Raw genomic sequence first — 20696 nt, 5'->3', positions numbered from 1 at the left:
CCAAAGCTCCTAACTCCATTGGACCTACTTCATATATTTACTTGCGTCTTGATTTATTTCTGTCTTCTCTGACTGACATGTAAGTTTGTCTGCTGTATCCTCAGTGCCCAGGACAGAGTCTAGCATTCAGCCAGTGCTCAGGAAATGTGATTTAGTGGAGGAATTAATGGAAAAATGGGCAATTGCTCCTACAACAGAGCGATCACTGTAGCTCCTTCCTTTTACCAAAGGCTTCAAAAATGTCTCTCTTTCTCTCTCCCTTGGTCTTTCTTCCTCTCTCTCTAACTCCCACCGTCCTCTATCTGGCTCCCAGCATGGCAGAAAGGACCTGGTGAATGGTGAGAAATACCAGAGGAGGAGGGCAGGTAGTAACTCGCATCGTCACCTCCATGGGGACTTACATGTCACATTTACTCTGCAGCTGCAGTGAGCACATCTGCCACTGCCACTACCACTACTGTAAGGACCCCTTACTCAGACCTGGCGTGGCCAGGGATATCCCAGTGGAAACCACTGGAATTGACAATATTGACATGTGGGGGTTCTGGAAAGAATTCCCTGGCTTTTTCAACCAGGCTCAAACATCAGCCAGCCTGACTGAGTTTTTAACCAAATTGCCAAAGTCAAAGAGGGTTTCCATAGGTGTATTCATTTGGACAGATTCTGAAAATCGATCTGAGGGGACTGAGCTTCCTGTCTGGAAGAGCAGTCCCCGCCAATCTAGTGTTCATGCTGTAACTCCTGGTTCAATCTTTTTTACGACTTCCTGTCTTGCAAAATGTGTGCCTCTAATAAGAAGAGTCATCTTCTATTGAGCATTACGTGTGGTTCCCACGGAAGCACAGCCCATCTACCACCTCAGCTGCTCCCCAGCTTAGAGAGGCAGGAGAGCACAGTGAGCAGCAGCACATCTTCAGAATCAGGCCTGGATTTGGAACAAAACACGACGGACTGCTTGATGTTGACTTAGGCAAGCTGCTCAACTGCTCTGAGTTTCACTTTTTGCCTATGAAGTGAAGGTAACGAGCTCTCCCACAGGGTGGTTGTAAAGGTGAAGATATGGGCACACAGTATGTATGTATGTACGTATGTATGTATGTAAAGACCTGGTACATAGTAAATGCTCAACAAATAGAAGTGTTCATCACTGAGCTTTCATGGTGGCAGCCTGGAGGACTCTCTGCCTTGCTAAAGACTGTTCTCGGTTCCAGTGTTGGGGGCTGGTTGATATTGTCTAATGAACGAAGAAAAGATTTCAGGGGAATCTGGCCTACATTCACGGTCGCTCAGATCAGCCTCTTAGCCCTAGATTCTATTTATCATAAGCGATGAATGAACAGGAGGTCAAAGAAAGGAACCAAGGAAAGGAAGACATGTAGAAGTAGGTACTTAGAAGGAGACAGTCAGAGGAAAAGTAAGAATTATAAGAAAAAGAATGAGCATGCCATTCACTTAGGAAGTCCTGAAAAAGGGTGTCAGAACTAATTCTAGTCCCTGGGGAGCCTAAGGCGGTGCTATGTAACCTGGGGGATTGGTCAATCACTATAGAACCTTCTAGACAAAAATGAAGGCTCTACCAACAGGTGAGAGACAGTAGAGGCCTTTGAGGGATATGGAGCCCCCACAGGCAGAATTCTATGTTTTATAAGGTCTCATATTCTCGGTCCCACTAACAAAAGAATACCCATTTATTGTAGGCTTCCTTTGAGAGTATTTAATTACCCATGCACTATGGATCTTGTTACCAAGCAGAGAGATCCATACACATTCTTACCCCCAAGCCCTTGAAGTGGAGGAGCCCCCACTGATGCTAGAGGTTGCTTCTGTCTCCAAGCTGCCTCTAGAGCCTATAAAAAAGGGCTGACAGGGCTGGGCGCGGTGGCTCATGCCTGTAATCCTAGCACTTTGGGAGGCTGAGACGGGCGGATCACCTGAGGTCAGGAGTTCGAGACCGGCCTGGCCAACATGGTGAAGCCCTGTCTCTACTAAAAATACAAAAATTAGCCAGGCATGGTGGCGCATGCCTGTAGTCCCAGCTACTTGGGAGGCTGAGGCAGGAGAATTGCTTGGACCCGGGAGACGAAGGTTGCAGTGAGTCAAAATTGTGCCACTGCACTGCACGCCAGCCTAGGTGACAGAGTGAGACTCCGTCTCAAAAAAAAAAAAAAAAAAAAAAAAAAAAAGGCTGACAGAACTGATGTCAACGAAGATTCCAATGAAGACTCCCACCCTCACTTAGAACAAGGACCATCCATGCTTGGCTCTTGGATAATCAGAGTCTGATTAGAAATACACATTAAATTAAGTGATCCAGGTTAGTAGGGCAATGGTAAAGCAGGTATTGGCTACCCATTTAGTCCTGAGAGTCAAAATGGGGCAATGCAATGGCCAGATGCCACCAGGAGGCCTAAGGAAAATGTTGGATAAAGGGGGAGAAAGGCATAAAGGAAGAGAATCTACTGAAGTTGAAACAAAGGATAGAGAAAGAAAACAAAGAGAATTAAACACATACAAATGAAAATGACCCCACATTATATGTTTCTGAATTGTTCCCTTCCACGGGATAGTTACATGGGGCCAGTTGCTTATAGCTAGCACTTGGAGTTGAACTTAGTTGCTCTGAAGGAAGAGAGGATGGTTCTCTGCCCTTTACCAGAGATCCAAGCTGTCCAGAGGACTAAAGAGTCCCTGACATTAGAAGGGAAGTTCAGACCAGGTGTAGTGACTCAGTCCCATAAACTCAGCACTTTGGGAGGGGAAGGTGGGAGGATCACTTGAAGCCAGGAGTTTGAGACCAGCCTGGGCAACATAGTGAGACCCTGTTTCTATAAAAAATTTTTTAAAAAGTAAATTAGCTGGGCATGGGAGCATGCACCTGTAGACCTACTCAAGACGCTGAAATGGAAGGATCACTAGAGCCCAGGAGTTTGAGCTTATAGTGAGCTATGATTGTGCCACTGTACTTCAGCCTGGGCAACAGAGTGAGACCCTGTCTCCCTCTCTCCCTCCCTCTCCCTCTAAAAAAGGGAATCTCCATTTCCAAAGTCTGCCTGCACCCACTACCCCCACCACCACCCTCAAACCCAGATTCTTTGTTCTTGAAACTTCAGCTGTTCTCTAAATAGGGAAATACACACAAGGTACATTCCTGGAAAGAGAAGGTGTCAGAAGCCTTGGTAGAGAAGGGAATGGGGAGAAAAAATACGGCACAAATAGTGAATGGGGAGAACAAACAATGCATGCACAGGAGGGGAAGGTGGTGCCACAGAACAAGTTAAGATGGGAGATAAGGAGCATCAGACACAGCATAGCCCCACAGGCATGGGCAGGGGACAGTCTCCTGGATGTCCCGAGCAGCAGTGACTGAAAGGACAGACGGGGACTGGGAATCACCTTTATGTGGCTATGATGGAGTCCAGTTCATTTGGAAGCAGCCTTAAATCTACAAATGGATAAATGCATGATCTGCCTCCCCTATGGCTTGGATCCTCTCTCTTTCCACTCTCGTCCTCTTTTATCCCGCTGTACTCAGACTGGCCTCCTTTCTCCTTCCCCAATTCCCACCTCATTGGAGAGGCCTTCCCTGGCAAGAGCAGCTTCCTGCCACTGCACTCCCTGCTGCCTGCTTTAATTTTTCTCCTTGTACTTATTGTCAATAATTTATTTTGTCTGTTTCCCCCAGTGGAATGTGAGTTCTGTAAGGAACTCCGTAAACTCCGTATCTTCTAAATATTGCTTAGCACATAGCAGGCCTCATTAAATATCTGTTGAAAGAATGCATGAACCGAAAGCCATCATATTTATTATATGTATAAAGAGTTCTGTTGGCTGAAGTGTTGGGTGTTTTGGGTTGGACCATCTATAAGGGTAAGGGGTAGGGGAAAGGGTGAGCAACCACGGCAGTGGAGAAACCTCCATAAGAGTTGCTGTATTCTGTTTGGAAATCCGTATTTCCACCTCTGCTCCGAGGTTTGTAGGCTTGTGGCAGCTGGCCTCCACATTGGCCCCCAACAATCCTCGGCTCCTGATATTCATGCCTCAATGTAGTTCACACCCACTCAGAATAGGATATTGCAAAAATAATGGTGTGCAACCAATAGGATTGGTCATCAAAGACGCTGTGTCTTCTGTCTCTTTCTCTGATTACCCACCCTGAGGAAATCCAGGCACCATGCAGTGAAGACACTCAGCTACCCAGGGAGAGAATGTCACAGGGAGGAACTGCAGCTTCTTGCCAACATCCAACACCATGTGAGTGAAGCGTCTTGGAGGCAGATCCTCCAGCCCTAGTCAAGCCTTCAGAGAAGGCAGCCCTGCCTGACGTGGTGATGGCAACCTCATGAGACTCCAAGCCCAAAGCACTCAGGTTCCCAACCCACAGGAACCCTGTGAGATAAGAGATGTTTATTACTGTTTTAAAATGCTAAGTTTGAGAGTAAATTGTTTCACGGTGCTAGGTAATAATCACAAAGTGGATGATGTGGGGACCAGCAATCTCAGGTTTGAGTTGACTATGGCCCAGAATGTATCTTTTAGTGAGTAACTGTGAAGTGCATTTCCCACTCTGGAGATAGCTGGTCCCAGTTTGATTCTGCAACTCTTAGTAGCCACAAATGCCACCTGTATCCTCAATAAACTTTATTTAGACACAAATAGACACAACAGAAAATACATACACAGATACAGATTTTTTTTTCTCTATAGGATGAACAAACATCACATAAGGAATTTTAAAAGTAGGTGCATGGAACGTAAGAAAATATTGCACAGTTCCTTGTTTACTCACACAAGACACATATCTCAGGGGAAGACAGGGATACACCATCCCTACAACAGAATTCACATTTGATCTATAACAGCACACAGGTATTGGGACGGTAGTCAAAGGAGTTAGGGATCCAGTGACTCTTGATGTGACAGAATGCTCACAACACTCGTAGGACCTTGTTTAAACAAAAGACAGAATTGAGGAGGAGTCCGTGCCCCCCGCACAGATGCTCTGCAAGCTGTCAGCTAGGTCGTAAAGCAGCTCAGCAGAAACTCTAGGTTAGCTTTCATCTTGAGGCTTGAAGGTTTGCATAACCTTCTACCTTTGTGTCCACATCCCACAGTGTTTACGGAGACACACTGAGGATGCTGAAACTCTCCACATGCACACCGGCTTAGATACCACAGTACAGAACGTTGACATCGGTTTATAAAATGCAGCTTTCAAAAGGAAAAGGAATAATAGCCAAGAGGCGAACACACACATTGCAAATGCTGCTACATCCACTGACAGTGTTTTCCACCACACTCCCGTGGTCCCCTCCCACGGGGAGCCGCCGGCATCTGCGTCCTGCTCTCCGCCATGGGTGGAGCGGGATGGGTGTCTCTTGGAAGTCTATCGCCCTCTAAAGTCACACCTGTGACCTCCTGGTAACTCCTGTCAGAAGCCACGCATGTCACCAGGACAAGCTGCCATGGAACCACCCCGCTTATTCCTGTCCCAGACAAGCCTCTGGCCTCCACACCATCTTCTCATTTCAGATGGGGGTTCCCTAGGCCACCTCTGTATTTTAGTAAAAAATGGTTTCCACTGTACCCTTGGTGTGTCCTCTTCCTAATGTGACAAATCCAGATGAGATGAAGTTATGGAGATCAGGTCCTCCACTTCGGTAAGCATCCTTCCCATAATGCCCTGCAAGAAGATGGGGCAGAATTACCTGGCGCATCCACGACACCAACATGGAAGACAAGTGCAGCTGCACCTCACTCAACAGTGACGGCATGCATACCAGCAGCTAAGTCAGAAGGTGGAGGCAGTCAAGAATATATATACACATATATATAAAATATATATTATATATGAAAATTATATATATTGCTGAATATATATACATATATGTGTATATATATTAGTGTATATATACACATATATATACTCAGGGGAAGACAGGGATACACATTCCTACAACAGAATTCACATTTGATCTATAACATATAATATAATATATATATAAGTATATATATACATATATGTATATAAAACTGTGCAACAAAGAACAAAGTCCTGGGAACATTACACTGAACGTATAGGAGAGCAAAGGAGATACATGACTTGATTTTGGCATTTCTGGCTGAGCGCAAGGTGCACCAGAACCTTAGTCTATTTGTCCCAACGCTCTTTCCTTTATCTCACCTTCCCTCTGTCTCTTTCATCCATTATTCATTTGTTTTTTTCTTCCTAATGTTTATGAATCACACCACAACCTGTGGGACTACAGCTTGTGACTTCAGAGAAATCCGACAGCAGCTGAGGCTGACAAATAGAATGGTGGTTACAAAATACTGAGAAAATATATATGTGCTTCGCTTCCTTGACTTTCTGCAGCAGACATTATCCCCTGCCCGCCTAATGCAGATATCTATATCTACCTGTGGGTTTGAGGGGAGGCAAAGACGGAGGGCAGGTTAGGATTGTGGATAGAAATTCAAAGAGACGTAAGTTAATGTTCTACTTCTGACATTCAAAATGGGATTTTGCAGTATGCTTGAAATACAGGCATTGTAAGGAAAGAAAGGCCTCCCTGAATGCCCTCCTAAAGTATGTACATGTGAAAATGGAGAAAAACCATTTCTTTCATGTTACCACAAGAGTGTATTAAAAATCGTATGTACAGCTATAACAATGCACAGAACTACTTCAGATATAATGTGAAGTTTAAAAATGGACAGAAATGGTTCACTAAATAGAATCACAGTGCTGTAAAAATTCAAACCAGTGCATGCATGCACACGTGCGCGCGCGCGCACACACACACACACACACACACAGATAGAAAAAAAGCACACTAACATATTAAAGACAAATGTCTTTGGATAGTAGGAACACGAGTGCTATTTCTTCTGTCTTTTCAGCTTTTCTATATTTTCCAAGTGTTTTTTTCTATATGAATATGTAATTTGTCTCATATAAATAGGTAAAATAAATGCCTAATGGAAAAAATTATAAAAATACAAAGACAATGCAAATCACGATTTTCCTAACAAGCCACTCTCTGGATCAGTAGATTGCAAACCTGGATGCGTGCTGGAATCGGGTGGGGGGACGAGGAGAAGGACAGCATTAAGACAAATAGCTAATGCACATGGGGCTTAAAACCCAGACGATGGGTTGACAGGTGCAGCCAACCACCATGGCACATGTATACCTATGTAACAAACCTGCATGTTCTACACATGTATCCTGAAACTTAATTTTTTTTTTTTTTTTTAATGCAGACCCTCAGACTCAACTCCAGAGATTCTGATTCAGTTGGCTGGGGTCCAGGCTTAGGCAGGTATATTTTTAAAACACTCTCTAGTGATTCTAATGTGCCACCGGAAATGAGAACCACTGCCTTAGTGTAAATGGAGGAGCAACCTAAGCTCAGTTTATTCAGGTGGCTTCAATGAATACCTCTTAGGCACTCAGCTCTACCCACTATTTATATTCAGGGCTTCAGCTCTCTTCCTCCGAAGAGTGGAGTCTAGCTCCACTTCCCTCTCTCTCACCCGAGATCTCAAACCTGAGCATGCATCCGCATAGCCAGGAGAGCTTCAAACAGGTACCGGGTCCCACTCCCAGAGTTTCTGATTCAGAAGACCCAGGATAGGACTCAAGAGTCTGCCCTTCTATCAAAGTCCCCTGGCGATGCGAATGCCACCGTTTTGGGAACCACATTCTGAGAAGTGGTGTCTTCGCACATCAGGAACAGGAGAATTTTGCCACTGTTTCCCTCACACCCTCCCTTCTGGAATAAATTACCTCCTTCTTCAGGGCACACAGCTTTCCAGGAGGAGCATTCTTGCTACAAAATACTGTCGCCACAACCCTTACTTTTATGGAATAGAATTATTAGGCTGGGTGCGGTGGTTCATGCCTATAAGCCCAGCACTTTGGGAGGCCAAGGCGGGCGGATTACGAGGTCAGGAGTTCGAGACCAGCCTGAACAACATGGTGAAACCCATTCTCTACAAAAATACAAAAAAATACAAAAAATTCCAAAATAAAATACAAAAGTTAGCCAGGTGTGGTGGCGTGCATCTGTAATCCCAGCTACTTAGGAGGCTGAGGCAGGAGAACCACTTGAAACCAGGAGGTGGAGGTTGCAGTGAGCCGTGATGGCGCCACTGTACTCCAGCCTGGGCAACAGAGTGAGGCTTCGACTCAGAAAAAAGAAAAAAAAGAACAGAATCATTAGAACTGAACTAAGGCTTCTGCCCATCTCCTAGGCCATGTGACAGCTCCAGAAACTGAACTCCACTATCTGGAGAAATACGTCTTCATCAGGGGGAGAAGGGGGAGGTCAAAGGTGTGTGGAAGGGTTTGTTACCAGCCCTGGGGAGAGTTGGGACCCTTTTGTAACTCCGTCACCTCCTCCCCACCCTACCCACTAACAGAAGAGTAAGAAAAAGAAGAAACGACTCAGAACCCTCATAAATTTGGCCCGCATTAATTCAGAACCTGTGATAAATCCTGTAGAATTTGGACTGATTTTTGTGCTTCTTATAAATAACATCTTTGATAAGCAAATCGATACTGAGGAAGTGGAACATACAACTACGCCTGTGTCACTTACAAATCACTCTTATCTGTCAGCTGGAATAAGGTCCCTCAGGGCTATGCCTTGCTCTGGGGCTCAAGAGGTGATGCTCATTAGAAAGGAACTGAAGTTTCTGGATCACCAACTACGCACCAGGCAGAGAAACAGGGCCCCTGCAAACATGGCTTTTTTTCTTTTGACATAATAATAGCTAACACTGTATATAGCATTTTGTAGTTTACAAAGATCTTTCACCTACACGCGTTACTTAAAATTGTAGTCAATGCTGTGCAGTAAGTTGTTTATTATTATTATTCTCCTGTTTTCTTGATGGAAAAATAGAGGCCCTTGCATCCAAGTCTTCTGACTCCAAATCTCATGCTCAATCCAGTGTGCACACCTAGCTTCATTTACTCCTTTCAAGAACCTTGTGAAAAATGGTCACTTTCCCAAGTTCGTGGAGCTAAGTGATGGCAGATTCTGGTTTCCAACCAGGTCTAGCTGCCTTCAAAGTCCACCATCTTTCTACACTCTCATACTGACCACCTCACCACTGTGGCCTGAACAAATCACCTGTGGCCCTTCTCTAGGACAGTGATCAAGGCACAGTAGAAATGTTAGGTCTGGAGAATTCCACTCGGTGACAGGTTCATAGAAGCTGAAGCTCAGAAGTACTGAGGTTTCCAGTCGGGGGAAAAAGAAAAGATGCTGGGGCATAATGAGGCAGCACCAAGAACATTTGAAAGGAAGAAAGAATTCTTTGGTCAAATCCGTTTGGAAAATGTTGAGTTTAATGAAAAGCTACATAAAAACCAAGTCTAGGGACTTCTCACAAGGCAGTGATCACTGAACTGTCTACGGAGCCTTTATGTGTTTCAAAGCCATCCTTTGGGACACTTTTTGGGAAAGCTGCTCATGAGGCTGAGGTAGAAAAAGCACAATGACAGTTTCAGCTTTCGTTTGAGCTGTGGTTCTCAAAGTTACGTGTGCACCACACTCTCCTGGATGGCATAGATCGCTGGGTCCCGGCTCCAGAATCCCAGATTTAGTAGGTCAGAGAAGAGGCCTGACAATTTCCATTCCTAACAAGTTCCCAGATGATGCTGATAATGCTCTTAGGTCCAAGGACAACCCTTCATGAACCACTATGTTTGGACCAGTGACAGGTCAGTCTTCCGCCGGACCCAGGGTCAAGGTCTAGAATGATGCATTCTCTGAAGCCTCCAAAGTTTAATATGAACAAAGGCAGCATGAAGGGAAGAAGGGCTGGTTAAAAGTGAAGCCCCGGGCTGCGCGCGGTGGCTCACATCTGTAATCCCAGCACTTTGGGAGGTCGAGGCAGGTGGATCATGAGGTCAGTAGATTGAGAGCATCCTGGCTAACATGGTGAAACCCCATCTTTACTAAAAATGCAAAAACTGAGCCAAGTGTGGTGGCATGCGCCTGTAGTCCCAGCTACTCGACAGAGTGAGACTTCATCTCAAGAAAAAAAAAAAAGAAATAAAAAAGTGAAGCCCCAGGCAGGCAAACAGAAGAGAGGGGAGTCAGTGCCTCTTCTTTTCCTTGGTGATGCATAAAGTCAATGGGTTGAAGATAGGAACTCATGATTATACGAGTAGGTATCATAGGATTTGTTAGCTGTAACACAAAGAACCTCCCCCTTCCCTGTCCTGCCGTCTCTGCCCATCTGCCGCTTATCAGGGTAAGAGGACAAAAGAGGGCAAACTGTGACCAAATTGCAATTCAAGAGAAACAACCATGTATATCCAGCAGAGCTCCGAACAGAAGTAAGCCAAAGTTCCGTGAAGCATGAGCACTTCCATTCACAGGACGGGCAGACACACAGTCCACAGCCAGCGACAAAGGTGGTTTCAGGTTTCAGAGGATGCCTTCCACCACGTGCTGAACTGAGTGGTGCCAACTGGCATTCTGGTGATGTCTATACCTCTAGTTCTGCCACTGCCCCCTCACCTTCACCACTGACAACCCTCCCTAAAGCAACAAAGATTTCATTTTAGCTCAGTCACTGCCCAGGCTGCCTCGACCTCCCATCAGAACTCCATGCCTTTCCCAAATCTCAGCAGACTTCAGAAGTCCTAGAGACAGCACCAAAGGACAACTGTCCCCAGGCAGGATGCAGATTCAAGCTAAAGAGAGGACCGTGGTTGGGCTCCTAAAGTGTGTGATGCAGCTGACTCTGATAAGAAAGCAAGCGGAGGGCAAGTTTCTCTGTGAAAGAGATTTGCTGCAAGGAAAGGAGGGAAAAAAAATGAGATAATATCCAAATGGCGATCTCTGTAAGACTTAACAGAATTTTGCATTTGTGAGATTAGGCCAACAGCCATGAGAGGGAAACAAACTGATCAGGACAGTTTGCCTGGGGTTGCAGATCTGGACTAGAGAACGGATACAGAAGGAAACTGATAAAGCAGAGTCCAATGAGAGAAAGGCACTGGGTACTCAGAGGGGAAAGACAAAGAGATAAAAACTGTGGGAGAAAAGACAGGGCACAGAGGACAACTTTAGGAGTCATATCTACTTAAAATAACACCCCCAGAGGAGAGACAGAAGGGAGAGTTCAGAAGCAATAATTAAAAGTTAATAGTTTTTCTTTTTTTCTGAACAGATGGAAGACTTTGGTCTTTACATCAAAAGAAAGAATCAAGTACCAGACTACGCATTAAAAGGGACCGATATCTAGATACACCCTGGTGAAATGCCATTTTAAAAAATAAAGGAGAAAACTCAAGCCAGCATCATACGACACAAAACCTACAGAAAGTGCAGCAATATTTTTAAGAATTTTGAGCCTTTCATTTTTGTAGAGGCGGAACAGTGTACTGGTGGAGGGACACCCTATCTGGAAATGATTGACAAGATTCAAACCTCTGTGTGTCTGTGTCCTCAAAAGCAAAAGGAAAACAATGATGATGCCCATTTCATAGGGTCTTTGAGAAGGTTAAATGAGTTAATATATACAATTCATATTATATATGTTACATATAATATGAATGATATATGTTATATATTACATGAATACACAAAGCATTTAGAACAGTACTATTAGTATTAAGTACTACTATTACTGCTATTTAAGTACTAGCATTAAGTATTTAGTATTAAGTGCTAGTACTATTTAAGTACTAGTGGTATTATTTAAGATAAGAGCTTACTATTACTTTTGAATGAAGACGTTTTGATTCCATTCCTCTAACTAAAAATTCACTGAAAATAGGCCGGGTGCGGTGGCTCACACCTGTAGTCCCAGCACTTTGGGAGGCCGTGGCAGGTGGATCACAAGGTCAGGAGATCGAGGCCATCCTGGCTAACATGGTGAAACCCTGTCTCTACTAAAAATACAAAAAATTAGCCAGGCGTGGTGGTGGGTTCCTGTAGTCCCAGCCACTGAGGAGGCTGAGGCAGGAGAATGGTGTGAACCCGGGAGGCGGAGCTTGCAGTGAGCCGAGATTGCGCCACTGCACTCCAGCCTGGGCGACAGAGCAAGACTCCGTTTCCAAAAAAAAAAAAAAAAAAAATTCACTGAAAATAATGAAAAGAAGGGAGAACAGAAAAACTTTCTTCAGAAAAAAGTCCAGACTTCACTAAATAGGGGAAAAATATACAAACATAAACATACATGCAAATATACACAAAAACACACACAGAAATCAAGTCAAGGACTACAAACTTAAATACAAAAAAAATCAAACATTAAAAATTGTCAGATAAGAATCAGAGGGAATATGTTAATGATCTCAGAGGAAGAATTTTTAAACAAGACTCAAAGTCAAAAACTAGAGAGAAAACAAAAAAAATTTTAACTGTGATACATCAAAAGCAATCATGAAACTACAAGTCAAAGACAAAAACTGTATATTTACATTACTTTCTAGAGCATGTAAATAACTTCACATTAATAAGAAAGTAAACAACCCAATAAAAAAAAAAAATAGGGAAAAGAAATGCATAGGCGACTCAAAGGAGAGAAAACCCGAAGGGCAAATACACAGAAAGTAGTGTTCAATCTCACAAGTAATCAGGGAAATTCAAATTAAAACCATAATGAAGTATCATTTCACACTCAATAGACTAGCAAAAATTAAAATGCCTGAGCCTACCGACATGAATAAGCAGAAACAAGAACTCATGTACCCTTCTGGTGGGGTATAAATCGGTTCAACTGCTTTGAAAAGAACTTTGGCAATGGCTAATAAAGTTCAATGTGGATATAGCAGGAAACTGGCCATTCTACCTCTAGGTATACACCCTAGATAAAACCTCACACGTGCATAAGGAGATAGGCACCAGCATGTTCACTGCAATACAGTTTGTAATAGAGACAAATTAGGGAAAAGAATCTACCTTCCCAGCCAGAGAAAAGTCATAAATAGCGGTGTACTCACACAATGTACTCCTATGCAGTACAAATGAAATGTAATGAAATTAAATGAACCAGAGCTCTAAATATCAGCATGGATGGTTCTCAGTCATAATGATGAATGCACAAAGCAAACAAAAAAAACAAGATGACATGACACAGAGAGAGTTTTAAAATATGCAACATAACACATTATATTGTTTAACGATGCGTGCATATGTAGTATTATACAGATACAAAGAAATGCATTGAAATGATAGAGATTTTAATATAACAGATAATTCTGTAGGTAAGAAGAAAAATGTAACAAAAAAAGTATAAAAAGTACTTCTCTGTTTCCTTTCTTTGCTGGGTAGCTGGAGACTAGATTGACAATTAAACAATTTTTTGTTTTATTTGTTTATAATCCAGATAAATGATGGATGGATAGATGGGTAGACAGATGGACAGACTGATTGGTGGCTTTTGGTTAAGTGGCTGTTACCTGAGGGTTTTATTCATTGCCAAACTATCCTTTAAGAATAAAGGCCACAGGCCGGGAGCAGTGGCTCATGCCCGTAGTCCCAGCACTTTGGGAGGCCGAGGCAGGTGGATCACGAGGTCAGGAGATCAAGACCATCCTGACTAACACGGTGAAACGCCATCTCTACTAAAATTACAAAAAACTAGCTGGGCGTGGTGGCGGGCACCTGTAGTCCCAGCTACTCGGGAGGCTGAGGCAGGAGAATGGCGTGAACCTGGGAGGCAGAGCTTGCAGTGAGCCAAGATCGTGCCACTGTACTCCAGCCTGGGTGACAGAGTGAGACTCCATCTAAAATAATAATAATAATAATAATTATAAATAAATAAATAATAAAAATTAAAAAAAAAAAAGAATAAAGGCCACAAAGAGTGTCCAGTTTTAAGAACTCAGGGACCAAAATACCCATAAGTCATCACTGAGGGGAGAATACAAAAAGTCTTGATGACAAAATCCACCACGAAAGAAATAAAACTCTAGAATTTCTAAAAACATGAATGTATTTATCTGTAATCTTCAAGCAGTACACAAATCCCAAATTCATTAAGAAAAGATTGGCAAACTAGATTACACATTTTTAAGCATTTAACGAGTTATCTTTATTGACAGAAATAAAGTTAAATGATACTGGAGTGGCCCCAGAAAATCGGGTGTGCAAACAGGGTAATAAAAGTACACTGTCGTCATGAAATAAAATCGAAAGTAGCTTGAGGGGTGGGGGAGCAATTCTCCATCTTCAGAGCCTGCTTGAAATGCATTACGTGCCCACAGAACAGGCACAGAGCTGGCCTCTGACAAGCCAAGAGGGAGCTTGAATGGTACTTCTGTACAACCGTGCACGGCTGAAACTCTCTACGGAAAAATATACCACAGATAAAAGATAAAACACACACTATACCCCAGGGACATATTTTCAATACACGAGATAAAGTCATTTTCCCTTTGTTTACAAAAAACTCCATCATGTCAATAATAAAAAGACACACAGGTACAAACAAACAAATAATAACTAGAAAAAATACACTAAAAAATACACCAAAACTTAAAAAAAGAAAAAAAAAAACCCAATAGGTAGTACCCCACTACACACAGAAAGAAAATGTTTTAAAAGGCCAATGGATATATAAAAATATGATTAACCTTAACTCCCAATTAAGAAATGCAAATCAAAACCACAATGAGATACCATCTCACACCAGTTAGAATGGGAATCATTAAAAAATCAGGAAACAACAGGTGCTGGAGAGGGTATGGAGACACAGGAACACTTTTACACCGTTGGTGGAACTGTAAACTAGTTCAACCATTGTGGAAAAAAAACAGTGTGGTGATTCCTCAAGGATCTAGAACTAGAAATACCATTTGACCCAGCCATCCCATTACTGGGTGTACACCCAAAGGATTATAAATCATGCTGCTATAAAGACACATGCACACGTATGTTTATTGCAGCACTAGTCACAATAGCAAAGACTTGAAATCAAGCCAAATGTCCATCAGGGACAGACTGGATTAAGAAAATGTGGCACATATACACCATGGAATACTACGCAGCCATAAAAAAGGATGAATTTGTGTCCTTTCTAAGGACATGGATGCAGCTGGAAACCATCATTCTCAGCAAACTATCGCCAAGAACAGAAAACCAAACACCACATGTTCTCACTCATAGGTGGGAATTGAACAATGAGATCACTTGGACACAGGAAGGGGAACATCACACACTGGGGCCTATTGTGGGGAGAGCGGAGGCGGGAGGGATAGCATTAGGAGATATACCTAATGTAAATGATGAGTTAATGGGTGCAGCACACCAACATGGCACATGTATACCTGCACGTTGTGCACATGTACCCTAGAACTTAAAGTATTAAAAAAAAAAAAAAAAAAAAACGCCAAGCTTGTCAGGGAAAGCCTGAGAAGCAGTCACAGCCAAGAGAGACTTAAGGAAACTTGACAACTAAATGTAATGTGGTATTCCTGAATATCATTTTGGAACAGAAAAGGGATATTAGGTAAAAGCTAAGGAAATCTGAATAAACTACAGACTTTAGTTCATAAAAAAAAAAAAAAAGAAAGAAAACACAAAGCAAAATATAAGATACCTTTTGAGAAAACCAATCTGTTTGGCAAAACCAAAGAATTTGATGATACCCAGTGCCAGGAGAATGGGCACCTCATTCCCGCTGGTGGGAGTAAAAATCAGTAGTGCCAATTTGAAGGGCATGCCTCTGACCTATTTTCCTGCTGCTAGAAATTTACCTTACATACATGTCCTCAAAATTTTCCATAATATCTCGACCAGGCTAGACGGTGCAGGATTGACTGCAAATAGTTTCTGCCAGTGAGGGACTTAATAAGCTGGAATTCAACACACATGATGGAATACTACGCAGCTGCTAAAAAGAAGGAGGCAGAGCTGTATGTGCTGATGTGAGAAAGTTTCCAAGATACAGAAAGTTGAAAAAACAACAATAAAAAGCAAGACCCAGAGCAACGCTTAGGTATGACCTCTTTTATATAAATAACAATAAAAAGAATACATACAAAGAAAATATCTGTAGGTCCATTCCAGGTCCGATGATTTACACAAACAATAATTTTTTTTCGGGAAATAATCATGAACACAATCTATTAAAAGTTTCTTTCCTTTGAGGAGAAGGATGAGGCTGATGAGAGGGAGGCATTTGCCTTTGATTTGTATTATTTTCTTTAATGCTTGAATATTCTAAGCACGTGTTATTTTAATTTTTGTAATATTTAGAGTTTATCTGGGATTATAAAGTGAGCTCATGCACCATTTTTTTGTTGTTTTTCTCTTCGTACTTTTTAATTTGAAAACAACAACAACAAAAAACCTAATAACATTATTTTATAAAAAGAAGTACAAGGGCCAGGAAGTGAGAGGGGCCACTTTTCCATGTGTAAATGACAAGGCATTTATCAAACACAGATACTAATATCTAACCTCACAGGAGGGCGGTGAGGATTAATTGAGATTCTGTGTATAAAGTGCTTCTTCTAATACTCTGCAGAAATAAGCCCTCAATAAATGGGAGCTGCTCTTTGCATGAAGACCACAGTTTTCCTCTTTCCCATGTACCTCCCTGGGGTCCTCTTACCCTGCATGTGCCTCAAGCTGACCTCAGGCCAGAAACAGTCAAGGGAAAAGGGAGCTGGAGAGAACCCGGGGTTTGCTCTCTGGCCTGAGGGCTCCTTCCAATTCCCAAGAACACACAACCCTGATTATACAATGAGAAGGGGGCTGGGAGCCAGGAGACCTGTGTTCCTCTCTGCAGTAACTTTTTGCTGAACTAATAAAGCAGCTTCTGAGCTCGCTCTTACCGAGGTAAACTGGGGCAGGCCAGGTCTAACTGGAGATTGCACTGACAATAACTAGTGCAAAAATCTCCAGAGAGCAGCAACTGGGGATGTGTTATTTCATGTGACAGTTCTCGTGCTTGCTCACACAAGCTCATGAAGACTGTGTCCTCCAGAGTCTGTGCAGAGTTAGGAAAGCTGTTGGCAAATACTCTGGGTACCCCAAATACTCTGGGCACCCCAAAGATCTCCTCTCTGATTGTCTTCCCTCTGCTTACACGGCTGCTGGGGGAAACAAAGCGGACCATCGCCAAGTGCCTAGCCCACCCGGTGAATGCAAGGTGTCCACAGATGGGAAGGCTCAGGATAAATCATCCCAGCTTGTCAGAGCCATTCAGGGACCACCTTGCCCAACACTCTCACTGGACTAAAGAAGTATAAACCCAAAGAGGGTGAGTAGTGGCATTCTCAGGTCACAAAGGAAGATAGTCTTGGAAACAGAAACCCACACTCTTGACTTCCAAGATGGTGCTTTCATCCTATCATCTGCCCTAAGAGAAAGCAGAAGATCTCATCGGATACGGAAGCATGAGGAGCACAGGCAAGATGGCGTGGGGACTAAGAACCTAGAATGCAGCTTGATAGCCATCCAGTGAGTGGGTGAATCCTCCCGAAAGCAGTTCATAGGCAAACCTCTTTCAATTCAAATAAATGTCCCCCAAATCATCGTTTTGTTGGTTTGGATTTTGTTTTTAAACTGGTGCTTTGTTTTGAAACTCAAAGAAACGAACAAAAACATAAATATGTGATCCATGGACATCTCCAGCTGAGGCCAAGAGCAAAGAAGGGGAGGGTCAAGGGCAAACTGCAGGTCAACTCACCCACTGCAATGGAGGAGCTCCACTATGGGGTCTCCTGTATATTATATAGGCTTTCAGGTAAGATATTTTTATCTTAAAAAAGTTACATGGCTTAAAAATACAGTGTTTGAAAACCATACCTCTCATGTATCCTAACTATTTACCACAGGGATGAGGGAGAGGAGTGCTTGGTGGTCGTGATCTTCAGAGGTTTTAGGGACCTGCCATCGAGATAAAGTCAGAGAATGTCACAACAGAAGCAGTCTTCAAGGTCACCTTTTCTCGCCCCTCTATTTGCTGATGAGGAAACTGGAGCCAGGGAGGGATAGCCAACAGTCCAAGGTCTTGGAAGTGTTGACTGTTAAGTGGGGACTGAAGTCAGTGTTTTTGATTTCCCAGCCCTGGGCACTTTCCGATGCACCTAGCAGCCCACAGTCTGCTCTGTGTTGGAGAAAACAACACAAAAGGCTGAGTTCTATTTCAGGGGATCCCAGCGCGCCATTTATTTTCTCCTCAGATATGCTGGCATTCTCTATTTGCCAAAAGAGTTAAGTCTCAGAGAGGTTAAATAATTACACAAAGTGACTAAGCTGTGATCTAGGATGGACTCTAAATTCCTTGGAAAGATGTCCAGAGCTTAACCAAATTCTTGTCTCTGACTGGTCAGCATCCCAGAGCTGTTGCATTGTCATAAGCAGGACCCTGGCCAAGATGAATCCTGAAAAGAGCCGGGTAGAAGAGGCAAACGATGTGGCGCTCTGCAGGGTGCAACAACTCTTTCTTTGCACCCAGCGTCTTATGAGAATACAGGTTAGACCTCATGGCTTTATCAAGAAATGAAGGAATTGTCAGGTTCCTCTTGTCACCCTGCAGATGTACAGTGTGTCAGCCCATGGGGCAACTGAGACCTGCTTTCCTCTCTGTTTCTTGACTTCTCATATTCTGCAAAAACACTGAGCTTCCTATGAGTGAATCCAAATGAATGAGTTTTAACTAAATGATCCTGAGAAACTGCCACCATCTTATATAATTTTATCATGTGCCTTTGACTGAGACATTGGTGATGAATATCTTTTAGCATCTAGAGGAAAACGTGTGAAGAAAATATTGGCATTCTCTATTTGCCAAAAGAGTTAAGTCTCAGAGAGGTTAAATAATTACACCAAGTGACTAAGCTGTGGTCTAGGATGGACTTTAAATTCCCTGTCTTTCTATGCTGGGAGTTCTTTTCATTCCACCATACTTCCAAAAAAAAAAAACCCTAAGTCTGAAGCGACAAATGGCCCCAGGCATATCACAGTAACATATAGGCGATAAGAGCATAGACTTCCAATAAGTCGATCTGGTTCTGGGACTAGCTGTGTGGCTCTGGATGAACCATTCATGCTTTCTAAGTCATCTCATCTGCAAAATGAGAATGGTGCCTCGCTCATGAGGAAGGGATGAATATTAAATTAAATACAATAATTCGGTCGGGTGTGCTGGCCCACACCTGTAATCCCAGCACTTTGGGAGGCTGAGGTGGGTGGATCACGAAGTCAGGAGTTAGAGACCAGCCTGACCAACATGGTGAAACCCTGTCTCTACTAAAAATACAAAAATCAGCCGAGCGTGGTGGTGCGTGCCTGTAATCCCAGCTACTCAGGAGGCTGAGGCAGGAGAATCCTTGAACCTGGGAGGCAGAGGTTGCTGTGAGCCGAGATTGTGTCACTGCACTCCAGCCTGGGTGACAGAGCAAGACTCTGTCTCAAATAAATAAATAAATAAATAAATAAAATAAACCAACCAAACAAAAAACAAACAAACAAACAAAATTCATATAAAGCACAGTGCCCCTTACAGTTATTTGATAAATGGCTACTATCATTACTAGTACTATGAGTATTACTACTAGAAGAGCAAACCTCCTCAAGTATACTGAATATTTCAAAATATTCCAGGGAGAAAGTCAAGAAAGAGTCTTTTTTTTTTTTTTTCCTTGAGATGGAGTCTCGCTCTGTTGCCCAGGCTGGAGTGCAGTGGCCGGATCTCAGCTCACTGCAAGCTCCGCCTCCCGGGTTCACGCCATTCTCCTGCCTCAGCCTCCCGAGTAGCTGGGACTACAGGCGCCGGCCATCGTGCCCGGCTAGTTTTTTGTAGTTTTTAGTAGAGACGGGGTTTCACCGTGTTAGCCAGGATGATCTCGATCTCCTGACCTCGTGATCCGCCCGTCTCAGCCTCCCAAAGTGCTGGGATTACAGGCTTGAGCCACTGCACCCGGCCAAGGAAGAGTCTTAAGTCCAGAATTATTCAAAGCTCCAGGAAGGACTCTTCTCTACCGCCATACTTCTGGGAGAGTGACAATGCTCATGCTGGTTAATGTCATGGTTTAGGGCACTCACTGACATTCTCATGAATGTGCTTTGGAAAAAACAGACCCGCTAACTAAGATGTAGTAGGAGAAAACACTGAAATCCAGCTCATCTCACCTCAGAAAGGAAGCACTCCATCTCACACCTGCCTGCACTGGTTCCTCTGTGATTCTGTGGTCCCTGTACTTGCTCCTGCCATCCTGGGAAGTTTCATGTTTGTGTGGGTTGGACCATGTCCTTGGCTCTGAGACAGAATTTTGCTTGGACACACTGAGTCTTGTACTGTATTGTCCAAATGTAGTCACAGGTATAGAGCATCTTGTGGCATTTTGTCATCTATTGCCTCTGATTCTTTGGAAAACTGGGCCATGTGAGTGACTTGGGGTTAGATTAATTCAACTTTGGGAGGATGATGGAACTATAAGCACTCTAGGTCGGGGAGCTGCTCGGCCAGCATCTGCTCAAGGGACCATACTTCTTCCCAAGCACCTAACAGAGACCTTTCCAACCCAGAGCAAAATAAACAATTGGAGAGGGAGAAATTTTGATGGGCTAAACTATTTTTCAGACTGTAATGCCCAGTAGGAAGGTGATTTCATTTGCAGACTGTTACACCCTAAACCTTCCTTGCCTCCTTATCCAGTTGTGTTGGCATGGTCCATCCTCAGCACCCTCAGCCTCCATCTCATTCCACTGCGC

General features: G+C 43.3%; 1 protein-coding gene across 3 annotated transcripts in view; it reads right to left on the bottom strand.

Annotated features, from left to right (window-relative positions):
* The window catches only part of SHISA6 (shisa family member 6), a 327571-nt gene that overhangs the window by 176094 nt on the left and 130781 nt on the right, over window positions 1-20696 (bottom strand). For 2 of the 3 annotated variants that reach the window (XM_025361669.1, XM_025361670.1), the window contains exon 3: window positions 5585-5680. The exons of the other annotated variant lie outside the window; for it this stretch is intronic. In XM_025361669.1, the coding sequence (XP_025217454.1) occupies window positions 5585-5680 (96 nt within the window). The remainder of the gene's footprint in view (window positions 1-5584; window positions 5681-20696) is intronic. 3 annotated transcript variants of the gene reach the window in all.

This window comes from Theropithecus gelada, chromosome 16, assembly GCF_003255815.1.
Source record: "Theropithecus gelada isolate Dixy chromosome 16, Tgel_1.0, whole genome shotgun sequence".
NCBI lineage: Eukaryota > Metazoa > Chordata > Mammalia > Primates > Cercopithecidae > Theropithecus > Theropithecus gelada.
The sequence above is the reverse complement of the archived record's forward strand: the minus strand, read 5'-3'. Positions and strand labels throughout refer to the sequence as shown.